The sequence below is a fragment of the Clupea harengus genome, chromosome 1 (assembly GCF_900700415.2).
Source record: "Clupea harengus chromosome 1, Ch_v2.0.2, whole genome shotgun sequence".
Lineage (NCBI taxonomy): Eukaryota > Metazoa > Chordata > Actinopteri > Clupeiformes > Clupeidae > Clupea > Clupea harengus.
The window spans coordinates 2,035,306-2,051,172 of record NC_045152.1 but is presented as its reverse complement, the minus strand read 5'-3'; the positions used below and the strand labels follow the sequence as shown (position 1 = coordinate 2,051,172).

Here is a 15,867-nt window from a genome sequence, read left to right as displayed (position 1 = left end):
TTGGAGCTGATGTGCAGAACTCAAACGCACGACTCAGAACTCGGCAGTTGAATGAAGGGTGAATTGCTGCCACGCTGTTGAGGTCTTTAGTCGTGAAGGGGCGGCCATCCCTGCTATTGTTCTGTTTCATTGTTGTGCGTGTGTATTTTTTTTGTGCTGACTCAGAATGCTCAGTAATGTCACCAACTAATCAACTATTACATTCGTTGGCAATTTATTTGGTTATTGATTTTAGTCGACTACATTGATCATTTGTTAGATCCTTAATCATAACTTGTGTTATTCAATGTAACTCGGTCTCCCTTGAGTTTTTTTTTTATGCTTCTCCGTTTTTCACTGCTTATAAATTTGTCCAGTTTTACTTAATGGTGTCGGTCATGTTTTAGCGTGATACAGCCAGGCACCTGGAGTGGCTGAAAACCGTGAAAGACAGCCATGGCTCGGTGGAACTGTCTTCACTCTCCCTGGCCTCAGCTATCAATATGAATGGAATCTACACTATCGGTGCTAATGGCCAAAAGGTTGGATTGTGTTTTACTATCTTAACTTTGAATTTGGTCTTGACAGATTAAAACTGGTCTTCACCGCAAAAGCGGTTTCTGTTTTACAAGTGTATACAGTGCAGACCACTTTGGGAATACAATTTTATATTTTTTTATAGTTCCAAAGTGCAGCTAATAATAATAGTGATAGTATCTTTAAAAATAAGATTTTGTGTCTGTTTGTGATCAGGAGGTCACAAGGTCATTAGCAGCAGTCCACAGCAGTGACTACAGCTAGTCCCTCTATCCCTACACATCCCTATTCCAGTCTAATTCATTGATGTGTTGTTTTCCAGCTCAGCCTAGACACTGTGGTAGCACTTCAAATTCCAGAGGATCATGACGGGGTTCAAGAGCAGAGACACTACTCTCTTGAGGACTTGCGAGACCTTCAGAACAAACTCATGCTAATGTCTGGGAAAGGGGACCAGGGCCAGAGTGAGGTTGATCACTTTGCTGAGGTATGCATGCAGTAAGATGAGGTGTTCCTGCTATAATTACCCATTCTGTGTCTTCATGATACAGATATGTCATTTAGAGTAAAACAAATCTTAAAATTCTAAAAGATCTGTCATTTAGAGTAGAAAATCTTTCAATTCTAAAAGATTTGTATGCTTGTGTGTATTTTGTCAGGTCTTTGCCAATGTGCAGAGGTTAGCGGAAGTATTCATTGATCTCTTCGTTGCTGGCAATCCATTGTTTCGTCAGTGGAAGGCCAACATCAACTGTAATGCTGAGCAGGCAGGAATCATCATGGACTTTAGCCTAGGAAATGCTGTCAGTGTGATCATGGTCGAAGGGAGTCCAGCTGAGCAGCTGCCAGCGCTGTGCAAGAAGATGGAGACATGCCTTAGCTTCTGGAAAGACTTCATGAACAAACAGCGGTCTCGTCATTACTATCTCAACTACTTCACTGCCGAGCAGATTGTCTACCTGTGCAGTAAGCTGACACAGAAGAGCATTATAAAACCTGATCAACAGGCACTTATGATGCTTTCATTCATTAAATCAGATTGCAACCCATCCAACCTCAGAGAGTCCTGGCACTCTTTGCAGTACCACTTACTGAAAGAGTCCCCCGAGAAGAACAATGACATTGAATTTCAGACTTTTGTTGAGGTTCCGATTACTCAGGGAATGGGTACAGAATTTGAAGCTGAGTTTGAATCTGACTCTGATGATCTTTTCAACAGTATGATGCAAGTTCAAGGTCCAGGCAAACTGGATCTGATCTGGAATGCCTACATGAGAGATATGAATGCTTTTCTCCCAGATTCTCTCGATGTTGGACGTCTAGGACAGCTGCTTGAAATCTTAGCTAACCAGGTTGACGAGGATAGCAGTGATGATGATGAAGTTTTGAGCAGTGAGAAGAAAAATGGAGTGATTCAGCGACAGTTGCCACAAGGACTGGTTGGTGGGCGTCCAAACGTCATTGTGTGTCCTGCTTCTGAGATCCTTACCTCCTGCATGTCTGTTTACATGGCCAGCGCCTCAGAACCCCTACCAACGTATGATGAGGTGCTGCTTTGCAGTCCCACGACACCCTATGAGCAGGTTGAATTGTTTCTCCGGCGCTGCCTGATGGAAAAATCTGACTGTGGCACGAGAAAGATCTACACCATGCTCTATGTAGACCAACTCACCTACGAGGTCAGCTACAAGGTTGAGCAGTTCTTCGACAAGCAGAAAATGCAGAGCCCAGGTGACTACCGCCTGGTTCTGATCTGTAGTTCTGATCGGGAGCATGCCTACATCCCCTCTGCCTTCAGTCAGTATCGGCTGCCCATGGTGCCTCTGGAACCCTTGGGGGACATTCAGAAGTACCTGACCTCTCATTACAGAGTCCCCTCAGACCAGTCCAGTGCAGCTGCTGTATTCAAAAGTGGACTGTTTGTGGGGGTAGTGACCTCAAAAAGAGCAGGTGTAGGTGAGTAGGTATTGTATTACCGTACAGAGATAATGTTGATGTAATTGGTAATATTTTAAGAATATGTTGCATACATTAAAAGTTAAGTAAAACATACAAATCCTTACACTTTCTCTATCCATATCTAGGTAAATCACTGTATATACAGAGAAAGTATGAGAAACTAAAAAGGATCACCAAAAAGCCATCTGTGCTTAAGTGTATCCGCTTGATCGAGCCCAGGGTGGATGAAAACATCATTCTCCATTCCTTACTTGAAAGCATGGGGAGAAAAGAGCTTTCACTGTTCCATTTTGATGTCACCACTTCAGTAAGATTGTTTTACGTGATTACATTTTTTTTATTTTATCAATTATTCATTTAGAAATTAGCATTAGTGTAGTGTCCATATTGAGGAAAAATGTAAAGCCCTTGTAATCCCTAAATCTGTTGATGGTTGGATTGTTTATATCCATAACATTAAGAATTACGGCTACTCTTGTTTATAATGAGTATCTATGAGTCATTTACAAATGAATTATTTTCTGTTGTGATGTCCCTCAGGTACAAAAAGGGTTGCACGAGTTCCTATTCAAACTGCTAGTCTTGCAATACTTGATGGATTCTGAGGGGAGAATGTGGAAGTGCAGCAACAATCACCTGTACCTCATTGAACTGTTGCAATCTGATGGACACTTGCAGAGGAATGGTCCAAGAACTGTGAGCACCTCCTTAAACTTGCCAGAGTGTTATGTAAAACTGAGTGTACCTTAACAAAAAGTTTGTTTTATCTTTTTTTTTTTTTTTTCATTTTCTCCCCACAGACCATGAACGACTCCTTTTCCTTCCTGGATGTGTTTCCAATGATCTACTGTCGCCCTCCAAAGGATGTCCTTGAGCTGGAGATGAGAATTAATGAGAGCCCACATGCAGAACATCTAGAAGACCCTCTAATGGATGATCAGGAATTCAGAAGTGAGGGATTTCAACGTCCGTACCAGTATTTGACGCGTTTCCACAACCAAGTCACCCTGGACAATTTTGCATACGACGGAGTAGAAGGAACTCACATAGAATGTCTTCAGATTCTGTTTGTGTATTGCGGCATTATGGACCCTTCTTGGGCAGAACTGAGAAACTTTGCCTGGTTCTTGAATTTACAGCTACGGGACTGTGAGACATCGGTGTTCTGTGATGCCACTTTCACAGGGGACACATTGCAAGGCTTCAGAACCTTTGTGGTGGACTTCATGATCCTAATGGCAAAGGACTTTGCTACTCCATCTCTCAGCATCTCAGATCAGAGTCCTGGACGGTTTGAGATGGACCTGGCTGAGGTGAACGAGGCAGATCTGGCTCCATTCAGAATCAGAAAAAGATGGGAATCAGAACCACACCCTTACATCTTCTTTAACGACGATCACGTATCCATGACATTTATTGGCTTTCACCTCCAACCAAATGCACAGAATGGGGTAGATGCCATCGATCCATCCACACAAAGAGTGATCAAGAGGAACATCATGACCAGAGAACTGTATGAGGGCCTTCAGTTGCAACGAGTCCCATTTAACATTGATTTTGATCAGCTCCCAAGAGGAGATAAGATTGAGCGCCTCTGCAATGTTTTGGGAATCCAGTGGCCTCTTGACCCCGATGAAACTTACGAGCTGACAACAGACAACATATTGAAGATGCTCGCCATTCACATGCGCTTCCGTTGCGGGATCCCAGTCATTATCATGGGAGAGACCGGGTGTGGAAAAACTAGGCTGATCAAGTTTCTTTGTGAGCTTCGAAGGAGTGGAGTGAACACCGAAAACTTGAAGCTGGTCAAAGTTCACGGAGGCACAAGCTCAGATATGATCTACCAGAAAGTGAGAGAGGCTGAGGCCATTGCAAACACCAACAAGGAAAACTATGGCTTTGACTCTGTCCTCTTCTTCGATGAGGCCAACACAACTGAGGCCATAAGCAGTATCAAGGAAGTCTTGTGTGACAACACTGTTCTAGGAGAAAAACTCACTCCACACACAGGCTTAAAAATAATTGCTGCCTGCAATCCATACCGAAAGCACACAGATGAAATGATCACGAGATTGGAATCCGCCGGTTTAGGGTACAGGGTCCGGGCCGATGAAACAGAGGAGAAGCTGGGGACCATTCCTCTTCGGCAACTCGTGTACCGAGTTCAAGCTCTGCCCCCCAGCATGATCCCACTGGTCTGGGACTTTGGGCAGCTAAATGACCAGACAGAGAAAATGTACATCCAGCAGATAGTGCAGAGAGTGGTTGAGACAAACTCCATTAACGTGAGATACACAAGCATCGTTACAGATGTCATGGCGTCATCTCAGAAGTATATGAGGACCAGGAAGGATGAGTGCAGCTTTGTGAGTCTCAGGGATGTAGAGCGTTGCATGCAGACCTTTGTATGGTTTTATAGAAACCACTCAATGCTCCTTGATGAGCTGGAAAAATTCCAGAGAAGCCAAAGAGCTGGACCAGGTGAAAGAGCCCACAGGCTTGATAATGACCGAGACCCCGTGCTGTGGTCCTTAGTGATGGCAATTGGAGTGTGCTACCATGCCTGCCTGGAGGACAAAGAAAAGTACAGGATAAAAGTCGGCAAATACTTCAGAGAAGTCTACACTCCAGCAAAAATCAATGATGAAATCTCCCTAATGCAGGATCTGATGCTGAGTGGAGTACCCCTTGGGGATACAATTGCACGTAACAATGCCCTGAAGGAAAATGTCTTCATGATGGTGATTTGCATTGAACTGAGAATCCCTCTGTTTCTTGTGGGGAAACCTGGGAGCTCTAAGTCTCTGTCCAAAACGCTTGTGGCTGATGCCATGCAGGGCCAAGCAGCACATTCTGATCTGTACCGCTGGCTCAAGCAGATCCACTTGGTGTCCTTCCAGTGCAGCCCCCACTCTACTCCAGACGGCATCATCAATACTTTCAAACAGTGTGCCCGCTTTCAGGAGGGCAAGAACCTCCAGGAGTATATCTCTGTGGTGGTCCTGGATGAGATTGGATTAGCTGAAGATTCTCCCAAAATGCCTTTAAAGACCCTCCACCCGCTATTGGAGGAAGGATGCATTGATGATCAGCCCTTGCCCCACAAGAAAGTTGGTTTCATTGGCATATCTAACTGGGCTTTGGACCCTGCCAAGATGAATAGAGGAATTTTTGTATCCCGTGGCGACCCTGATGAGAAAGAATTGATTGTGAGTGCAAAGGGAATATGCTCATCTGATGCAATGGTGCTCGAGAAGGTGAGGGAGGTCTTTAAGCCTTTTGCCAGGGCTTACTTGAAAGTCTGCAAACGCCAGGGGAAAGGCTTTTTTGGACTGCGTGACTACTACAGCTTGATCAAGATGGTATTCGCCATGGCAAAAACCTCTGAGCAAAAGCCCAGCGCAGAGCAGATTGTTGAAGCAGTACTGAGGAACTTCAGTGGCAGAGATGATGTGAATGCAGTTGAAGTCTTCACAAGCAGGCTGGGGATCAAACCCAATCTGGAAAGCATCAGTGCTATTGAGCTTGTCAGAAAGAACATATCAGCTATCGGACAAGATGAGGAATGCCGTTATCTGCTTGTCTTGACCAAAAACTACGCAGCTTTGCAGATCCTTCAGCAGACATTCTTCACTCAGCAGACCCAACCAGAGATTATATTTGGTTCCAGCTTCCCAAAGGACCAGGAATACACCCAGATTTGCCGCAACATCAATCGGGTAAAGATCTGCATGGAGACTGGCCAGACCATTGTGCTACTGAACTTGCACAACTTGTATGAAAGTCTGTATGATGCCCTCAACCAGTACTACGTCTGCCTTGGAGGGCAGAAATACGTGGATTTGGGCCTGGGCACTCATCGGGTCAAGTGCAGGGTGCACAAAGACTTCAGGCTCATTGTTATTGAGGAGAAGGAGGTGGTCTACAAGCAATTTCCCATTCCCCTCATCAACAGATTGGAGAAGCATTACCTAGACACCAATACTGTCCTCAGTGGCGAACAGAAGGAGATTGTCAAGGAATTGGAGAAATGGGTGAAGGCATTTGTTGCTCCCGACAACCGTCAGTCGCTGACCAATCAGGTGCACAAATATCAGCTTCCTGACGCCTTTATTGGCATTCATTCGGATACTTGTGCCTCTGTCATCCTGCAAATAACAGAGAAGTTAAGAGACAAGATGACAACGCCAGACTACCAGAAGAGAGTGCTTGAAGAAGCCAAGCTAGTTTTGCTAGATTGCGCAACTCCAGATGCAGTGGTGCGGCTTGACTGCACGAACCTGCCTCGTGTGGAGAGTCAGCACCTGGAGAGGGTCTACTTTGAGGAACAGAAGCACAGTTGTTTGACTGACTTCATCTTCTCTCACATCCAGCAGGACAGAACCCCTGTCTCCTTTACTGAGGTAACATCAATTAAGTTATTTTTGTATTACATTTAGCCAGATGTGTGAGATAGGCTCATGAGTCATAAGATCCCACATAGTCAATAATATTGTGAAGATTAAATATATGGAGGTATGGGCATATCTAGATAAGGCTATGCCCATGGATTTACTGCCAATCTTCACAGTATTGAAGATGTGAAGGTCCAGGGTTTAGATATTTTTCACTTCAACAGTCTATTGGTCACTGTCACCTTGCACATTTAAACCAAATCATTGTACACAGATAAACATTGGCTGTTCTATACCAACTGTGTGTCCCTCTGTGTCATTCTCTGTTAGGCATGTCCATAATTCTGTTAGATATGTAACGTTTTACAGGAATTATTAAATGGTGTGATGTTTTTTTTTTTCCACTGCATATTCAATAGGTGACCACATTCTCCAGACTTTTGACAGCAACAGACCTTGGGCAACTTCAAGAAACTGTGAGAGCTGTTGAACTCCTCTCTCTTCAACAGTTTGACACAGAGTACTCCTTCTTGAAGAAGATCAGGTTAGACAAATACAAGCATGAATGGTGATATATTTTCCATTAATTAATTGAATGGTGATTCATTTTCAATTAATACATGTTCTTTCACTAGGACTTTCTTGGACACTGCTCTTGGTTCAAAAATCCTCATCATTCAGACAGATTTAGATGAATCCTCTCACAGTTCAAACCTCATCGCTTCGGCAAAGTGAGTCTTATACTTTTTGTTAACTTGCTACTGTTTTCTTTCTCCCAGGAAAATGTGTGACATGCTGACAAATGATTTTCCCTCTCAGGTACTCGGCAATTAATGAAATTAATAAATCAAAACAAGAAGACAAGGGGACGGTGTTTGTCTATTTCATTACCAAACTGCCCAGGGTTGAAGGAGGAACCTCCTATGTTGGGTTCCATGGAGGTGAGGTTCATTCTTTTCACTTTTCATTTCTTTTTTCATTATTTTTTTTAGTTTTCTGTTTCACATTTCATGGCTTAAGAAAACGTAATTATTTCAGAAATACGTTGCCACTGATAGTGCAACCTCAAGAACGGAGATTCATATGAGTTCCAGCGAAGCACAATATAGAATAGCCTAGTTTAATCATGTAAGCTAATAGACAACATATGGACAAGGACACCCATGACATATTGTATACTAATAGCGTAAGAAGAACATGCATAATAAAAGTGATGACCCTGAAAAGTAACCCATGACTCATGTCAGACAAAGACAGCTACTCAATAGTCAAGGAGGGTTAATCATCTTAACAGTTTCCCTTAAAAACAATGAAGGTTGTAGATAGGGGAAGATATTTTGATAATTAATTAATCTCTATTTGTTTCTATTAGTTGATTGGTTTGGTAGTTTGAAAAAAAAAAATCCTATATTTTTATATATATTTAACATGAAATGCTTATGAATTAAATGCAATGTGTAGCACTGCTTTGTTCATTCAGCAGATTTTCAGCATTAAAAACATTGATACATTGCACAAGTTGACAGTTGACATTGCACATTACCAGAAACCACCCAGCTGGCAACTAGCTTGCAAATTGCAGACTCATGCTTCCACTTATGTGGACACAATTTTGGATAATATCTTGGAATGTTTTTGGAAGGTTTCTTATGGTTTCCAAGATGTTCTTCCAAATCACATCAAAAGTCTCATTCACTCACATGATCTCACCCATAACAGGCCCATGGAAATCAGTTCACATTGATGACTTGCGGAAGTCTAAAGACATGGTTTCTGACATCAAGGCTTTAAGGAACCTCACAATCAGCCAGCTGTTTGAAGAGAAGGAAGACCAGGCTGAAGGTTGGATTTGCACCTACTTTGCATACCTGTTTAATGTAGTAGTAGCCCCACACCACTTTTACAATATGATTCACACCAAAATAATATTAATAATAATAATAATAATAATACGAATAATAGTATAACAATAGTCCCTTTCTTCTTCTTTATGTGGCAGCTATGGAGGTGGAGGACATGTACTCATGCAACACAGAACCCATGGAGCTGGAGGAAGCTGTTGTAAGTCTTAGCCCCTCTCTTCCTGTCACTAGACTGATTTTCTGAATCAGTCTGACCAATAACGGATAAATCAACACTACAGTGTTTAATTAGAATCAATCAATCTGACCAATCAAGACTATAGTATTTAATTAGAATCAATCAATCTGACCAATAACGGATAAATCAACACTATCGTGTTAAATTAGAATCAATCAATTTGAATAACTGGTCACATATATAAAGGAACCGATTTGTTTGCTTTTACATTTTAGTTAGATTTCTTATTTTGTCTAAATTTGTTGATGTTTCCCCCCCCCCCCCCTCAATGTTCCTAATGCATATAGCAGGCCGGTGGCTGGGAGAATGTTCTAGACACCACAGTGTTGGTACGCAGCTGCGTGCAGAGTGCCGTGGGCATGCTCAGAGATGAAGTGGGTGTGCGCAGCACCAGAAGAGTGGAGCTTCTGCTCGTGCTGATGAGTGAGAGTGAGGAGCTCAGAGGTGAGAAGCTAAGGCCACACACACAACATGCTGGGAGTTCAGGGTTTATGCTGTCAACACTGCTGTCTTCAAACAGCATTTCACTCTGACACCACAGGTTATCATCACTGTCACAAATCAGAGTCTGCTGACAAAATTAAAGCTTTAGAGAGTTCAGATGTGAAGCCATTCATATCAGTAATGGCTGTATTATATGTTTTGGTTTTGGCACTGAAGTGTAGACAAAACATTCATCATTTAAATGGAAGATGGCACTATTTGGTTGTAAAGCTAGTAATATAGGTTATTATGTATCATAAAGGGACACTGAAGGATCCAACAATACAACTTTGGCAAACACTTCTCTGGTTTCTTGAAGAATTCAAGCAGACCTCAGATGTCTCATCCATGCCTTTAAGCTTACCCCCCAACCTCTTGCAGGAATCGTCTTAGACAACCGCAGTGCCGTTGGTAAAACTGACTTTGATATCCACAGCCATGTTCCTGAGGACAATGAAGAGGCGCTTGCACCTGCTTCTACTGGCCCGTGATGATGAGAGTTCCCACTCAGCCAGGTCCTGGGTCTTCAAGGAGGCTGCTAACATTGATGCACTGCAGGAGGGGGGCACCTTCAGGTGGGACGTTCACTCACCCTCTTATGAAGTTGCTTAAGTTGATCGTGATGAACCTGAGGTGGCGGTTTAGCCCTAATGTACAGACTTTGATAGACCTATCAACAATTTAGCTGGCAAATGAGAACATGTCTTATTCAGTATGTTAGTACTAGACAGTCTATACTTGGGAGTGTTAGCAAATTGTTCGCTAGGACTGACCATTTGGTTACAATGCCCCTCTACATTTGAATTTGCCCTGAATGGTTGTATTATGTTACATAGTGACGGTACTGAATTTTTAGTAGTGGATCAATTGTTTTCAGTAGTGGATAAATCCTTTTTTTTCTACCCATTTAAGAGCATTGTTAAAGCGTGATTGTAAAGATTGTTGTGACTACTTTCCAGGCATACTCTATGGAAGCGCGTTCAGGCTGTGGTCAGTCCCTTCCTGGCGCAGCTCATCTCTGTGATTGACCGGGACTCTAACCTGGACCTGCTGCTGGACCCTGATGTCAGCGAGCCCCTGAAGGCTCTGTGGCTCCACATCTTTGAGAATGACAAACTACTGGAAGTCCCTTACACCAGAGTGGACAGGTGTGTTTTTCGGGTGTTTTTCCATCCAATGCCGTGCTCTGCTTCTTCTCTTGAAGAATTTGTCTTCGTGCTGATAGACAGCAGACCTTTTGATGGAGACGGTTCACTAATTCTCTTGTGTGGCATGCATTTCCTGCGGGGAGTGGTCTCTCTTTAACAACCCTCTTTGTTGGCACACTTTATGCCAAACACGCAACGTGGATGAAGTGGATATGAACCCGAGCTGAAGTTTTACTTGAACTTTAACCTTTAACCCGCGCCCACCCTTTTGCAGCTCTGAGGCGAAGACCATCCTGGTGCCGAGCTCCATCCGAGCAGCAGGTGGCGTGGGCTGCAACATGCCTTTTAGCTGGAGGATCAGAGACTATCTGGAGGAGCTGTGGGTCCATGCCCTACAGAGAGAAGGTGAGGCGAGCACACAAACAAACACAAACAAACATCAGACAAAAAACACAAACAATCAAGGGACAGGAACGGACAGAGTAACAGTCCTTCAGAAATAATCGGAATCATCGGGGGGGGGGGGGGGGATGGCTGAACTAGAAAGGGCTGATTGGTGGGCCGATTATTTCATATATACTGTAGCTCATGATCAACTCTGGGTGAGTTAGGCATTGATGACACTGAGCAGTTATTTATTAGTGAGCATTAGTGACCAGGGAATGGAGAATTGATTGGTGTTTAAACTAGTTTTAACTTTCGGAGAGTAACGCAATCATTCATCAACATCTATTTAGCGTATCGTTGTAGCGTCTCAGGCACTCCGTCACAAGGAAGCCATAAGATTCTTAATAGGATAGAACGGACAACAAGGCCAAGACAAACAAGACATGAATCCTCACTTAGCAACCGAGTAGAACTTTCAGCCATTTAATTACCATAGTCTAAGTTTGTATTACACTTTGCCACTGCTGCTTTTGAAGTGTGATTTGTTGTTGTTGATCACACACTACACGACACATCACTTCCACCTTAAGATGTGCAGATTGACCCTTGCTATGCTTGCTCTTGGTCTCTTCTCATTGGTGTATTGTCTTCATAGGCCACACCCAGCAACAGTTTGAGGAGTTCTATTGGAAGACTCCTCTGGGTCTGCAAATAGCCCAATCAGATGCTGAGATGCAGGTAGAGTTTCTGCAGAGGTACCTTCAGGATTTCATCGCCATGACGATGAATGTGACATCAAAGGGAGAGCTACAGGTGAGGGTTCAGCGTTTTTCATCAAATTAAATTTTCAAGATGTAGACATGGATTTCTAGCCCTTATCTTGTGAGCAGTGTGTATATTTACACCGTTACATGTAATATCTTGTGTGTGTGTGTGTGTGTGTGTGTGTGTGTGCACAGCTGCTGTGTGCTGCTCTGATGTGTTGTGTGCACGAGCTGCGTGCGTCTGTGAGGAAGGACACAGCGGAGAGGGAAGCGCTGGCTCTGCCATGGGTTCACTCGGCCTATCACCAGTACTGCACACGTCTGCAGAACCTGTCCAGGATGCTCAGCATCGAGCCACAGATCACACAGGCCCTTGTCACCAACACACACGCCCAAGAAGGACAGGAGCTGGTACGATTCAACACACACACACACACAGGGAAAACACACAAATACATATCCGGGTATGCTCATGTTACATATACTGTATGTAGATGCACTTACGTTTGTGTGTGTGTGTGTGTGTGTGTGTGTGTGTGTTGTGTGTTGTGTGTTGTGTGTTGTGTGTGTGTGTGTGTCTGTTTAGGTGCTGGATGTATATGCTGCCTTAGCTTGTGTGGAGTTCCTGGAGCCCGAGTCTCTGGACTCTGAGGCCAAGTGTGCAAAGTGGCTGAGGCGTGTCAAGCAGCTCCAGGTGCCAGTGGAGCTGGTGTGTGCTGAGGAGAGCGCCCAGCACTACAGAGAGAGGAGCACAGCCATGGTCACCAGAGTCCAGTGAGTTTTAGAGACACACACACACACACAGGGGTAACACACAAACAGGATCCTGTGGATTACAAAGATGCCTAACTTACAAATGTATAAAATTGACTGGTTTTCATTGTAAAGTTCTTAATTTTTCATCATTGTGTGTGTGTGTGTGTGTGTGTGTGTGTGTGTGTGTGCGCAGGCATGGATGGAGTCGCATCTTCTCCCTCTCCTTGTTTGTGGAAAACATGCTACTGGGGATCCACAGCCTGGACCGGAACCTCTCTCCTCTACTGGTGGATGGCTACAAACAGCTCGGACAGGTCAGAACTCGGAATCTCTCTCTTTCTCTTTCTCCCTCCCTCCCTCGTCTCTCTCCCAAGATCCCTTGTCACTTGTTTCATGTCAACATCACATCAACACTGACACAACCAATTTTTGCACACTGTAATATCTGTATAATATCTGTATACACCCCACTCCCTGTGAACATGTTCTCCCTATGGTGTATTGTTTTTCTACTGTGATTCTACTGTGATTTGTGTATGTATGTTTGTGAGTTAAGTTAAGTGTATAAGCTACTGGATGACCCAAATTTCCTTCGGGATTAATAAAGTATCCATCTATCTATCTATCTATCTATCTATCTATCTATCTATCTATCTATCTATCTATCTATCTATCTATTCCGTGTTGTGTTGTCCGTCTGTGCTGAAGGTTCTGGAGAAGAACCCGGACCTGAAGCAGCAGCAGCCGTTTGAGGCAGTGCTTGTGATCCTGAGGGAGTGCAAAGATGGAGCTGTGGAGCGCATCTTCAGGTGGGTGTCTCTCAGCTCCCCACCACCACCATCACACACCAGCAAAGCCCTGCTGGATTCATTATCACACACACACCAGCAAAGCCCTGCTGGATTCATTATCACACACACACCAGCAAAGGCCCTCTGATTTCTGCCTTCTATCTCTCTACTTCGTTCATGTTGACATAACTTCACATCGAAAAATGCAAGTGGCTTTGTGTTGGGCATTGCCATTTTCAAGTTAATTGTAAAATATAAATAAATGCCACATTTCTATGGTTTGGGGAACACAAATGCAACACATGAAGATGAAGGATATGTTATATTATTGATTAATAGGGAAAAATTGCTAGAACAAAGTATGTAATACTGCATTGACAGAGAAATGTACAGCTCTCCTCTTTAATCCTCCAGATGTATTTCCAAATGACCCCATTTTCTTTGCAGACACACTTGCGGATAAGCAGATTATCCCTGCTTCTTAAACTGGAAATGCGTATTAGAATACTAACTCCTGATGCTACCAGACTTCCAAAGCTTCAAGGCTTGTCTGCTCTGCTCTGTCCCAAATGCAGGTTTGGAGTGCAGCTGTGCCCGGTGTGTATGGGCGACCCCAAGGACCCACTGGCCCTCCCCTGTGGGCACATCTACTGCCTGGCCTGCATTCGCCAGTGGCTGGGCCCCGGGCAGATGTACTGCCCCCTGTGCATGCAGGACGTGCCCGATGACTTCAGACTGCAGCCGTCCGAGGAGATCCAGTACGAATCCATACACTCACACATTTCCCCACACCTGACATTCATACACGTAACCTGTGATGGATGCACAGAGCACTAAAGGACTTTGATCATCCCTTAATTTCATTGATAGTGAGCATAGTCTCAATGGCCTACATCTCCCAGGTGTAAAACTATGGCAACAGGATCAATGAGGTTGCAAAGTCCAAGCTTACTGTATGGCAACAGCCAAAAAAGAGAAAGTGTGGCACGTGGAGGGCCTTATGTACAGCCTTTCATTTCTATTATACAACCTCCCTTGGGATGAAACTGCAAAATACATGCATACCCCAAGTGTAATGCGAGGATGTATTTCCTTTCCTTTTGCATTGCATCGTCCTGACTACCATGTGTTGTCCTGACTACCATGTGTCGTCCTGACTACCATGTGTTGTCTCCGGTACAGGGCCCTGATCACACGGAATGCTCAGTTCAGACAGCGCTGTAACGGCTTCTTCATCGCTCTGGTGTCTGGGGTGTGCTTCAGCCACGACACCCCGCCCTGCCAAGAGGTCATCCTGCACCTGCTCTCCCTGCTCATGGTGGAGTCTGGGACGCTGCCAACGATCAAACGTGAGCCCCGACGAGCCCCGACACGCCCCTGCAACCCGTCTTAGAATAACGTCATATTATTTCAGATGAGGGTCACCCCCTAATGCTGATATCTGTGTTTGTATGTGTGTCCATGTGTGCTTTGTCCTCAGGTGGAAAGCACACCAAGCTCACCAAGGCTCTGTCTCCGTTTGACGACTCTGTGGACAAGAACCCAGTAGTGCGCTCCGTGGTGCTCAAACTCCTCCTGAAGTACAGGTGTGCTGTCACACACACACACACACACACACACACACAGCCTACTCCGTACATTAACGTTCACTCCTGTCACGCGGCACGTTCACATGAGTGCTTTTCTCACATCATAGGGAAACTTTAGGATTTTTTTCAAGCTGGGCCTTATTTTTTTTTTTTAGATCTTTTGGGGTTCAAACTTTTACTTGGGAAAATGAACGATTGAAATCGGTCTAGTATTGAGTTATAACGCTAAAACTGGCAACCACAAAAATGCTATACAATGGAATCCTAGGAGGCAAACCAGCACCTCAAAGTAAACTTTTTGCCACTGACAGGTTTGTAAATGTTGTTATTAAGGGTCTGACGACATGGAGTGGCTCCCTACAGAGATACACCTGCATCTGTTTACCTCAAGAAGTGTAAAAGGAGCTGTAGAAAATGGAGCTGTAGTTTGTACAGTCGGTTGTTTAAGCTTACTCTTCTTCCAGTCACTGACGTAGCACCCCATTTAGTGCCTGTAGCGACTGGACTCATTTTGATCGTTAATTGACAGAAGTTTCGGAAAAATAGGGCCCAGGTCTTTCTTTCTTCTTGAAAAGTCTTTCTTTCACTCTAATAATAACTTCAGTAAGAGTGTTTAAAATGGATCCGTCGATCTGTTCTGAGTGCTGAACAAGTGTGTTTTGTTTTGCTGTAGTTTTGATGATGTGAAGGTGTACCTTCAGCAACACCTGTCTGCTGTGGAGCACAGTAACATCCTGGAGGATAGAGACAAATCAGAGCTCTACTCACTCTACATTAACTGCCTTGAGGTGTGTGTGCTTGTGTTTGTATGTGTGTGTGTGTGTGTGAGTATGTTATCTGTGTTTGTGTTTGTGTGTGTGTGTGTGTGTGTGTGTGTGTTGGTAAATATGTTGTGTTTGTATGTGTGTGTGTGTGTGTTGAGTATAAGTATGATTGCGCTTTGGTATTTAAGTATCTTATGTCTCCACATTCCTTAT

At 44.0% G+C, this 15,867-nt stretch overlaps 1 protein-coding gene across 2 annotated transcripts in view; it reads left to right on the top strand.

Moving 5' to 3' along the window:
* rnf213a (ring finger protein 213a) overlaps nt 1-15,867 on the top strand; it is a 48,329-nt gene that overhangs the window by 19,434 nt on the left and 13,028 nt on the right. Inside the window, exons 23-46 of one of the 2 annotated variants that reach the window (XM_031563910.2) lie at nt 387-521; nt 839-1,003; nt 1,176-2,472; nt 2,601-2,782; nt 3,016-3,171; nt 3,276-6,881; nt 7,292-7,416; nt 7,508-7,603; nt 7,692-7,813; nt 8,592-8,714; nt 8,872-8,933; nt 9,263-9,416; nt 9,892-10,030; nt 10,415-10,603; nt 10,878-11,008; nt 11,646-11,803; nt 11,950-12,165; nt 12,341-12,528; nt 12,704-12,824; nt 13,219-13,319; nt 13,877-14,059; nt 14,484-14,650; nt 14,782-14,887; nt 15,564-15,678. In XM_031563910.2, coding sequence (XP_031419770.1) covers nt 387-521; nt 839-1,003; nt 1,176-2,472; nt 2,601-2,782; nt 3,016-3,171; nt 3,276-6,881; nt 7,292-7,416; nt 7,508-7,603; nt 7,692-7,813; nt 8,592-8,714; nt 8,872-8,933; nt 9,263-9,416; nt 9,892-10,030; nt 10,415-10,603; nt 10,878-11,008; nt 11,646-11,803; nt 11,950-12,165; nt 12,341-12,528; nt 12,704-12,824; nt 13,219-13,319; nt 13,877-14,059; nt 14,484-14,650; nt 14,782-14,887; nt 15,564-15,678 — 8,037 coding nt within the window. Of the gene's footprint in view, nt 1-386; nt 522-838; nt 1,004-1,175; nt 2,473-2,600; nt 2,783-3,015; nt 3,172-3,275; nt 6,882-7,291; nt 7,417-7,507; nt 7,604-7,691; nt 7,814-8,591; nt 8,715-8,871; nt 8,934-9,259; nt 9,417-9,891; nt 10,031-10,414; nt 10,604-10,877; nt 11,009-11,645; nt 11,804-11,949; nt 12,166-12,340; nt 12,529-12,703; nt 12,825-13,218; nt 13,320-13,876; nt 14,060-14,483; nt 14,651-14,781; nt 14,888-15,563; nt 15,679-15,867 lie in introns of both variants that reach the window. The other variant, XM_031563839.2, reaches the window with a different exon arrangement.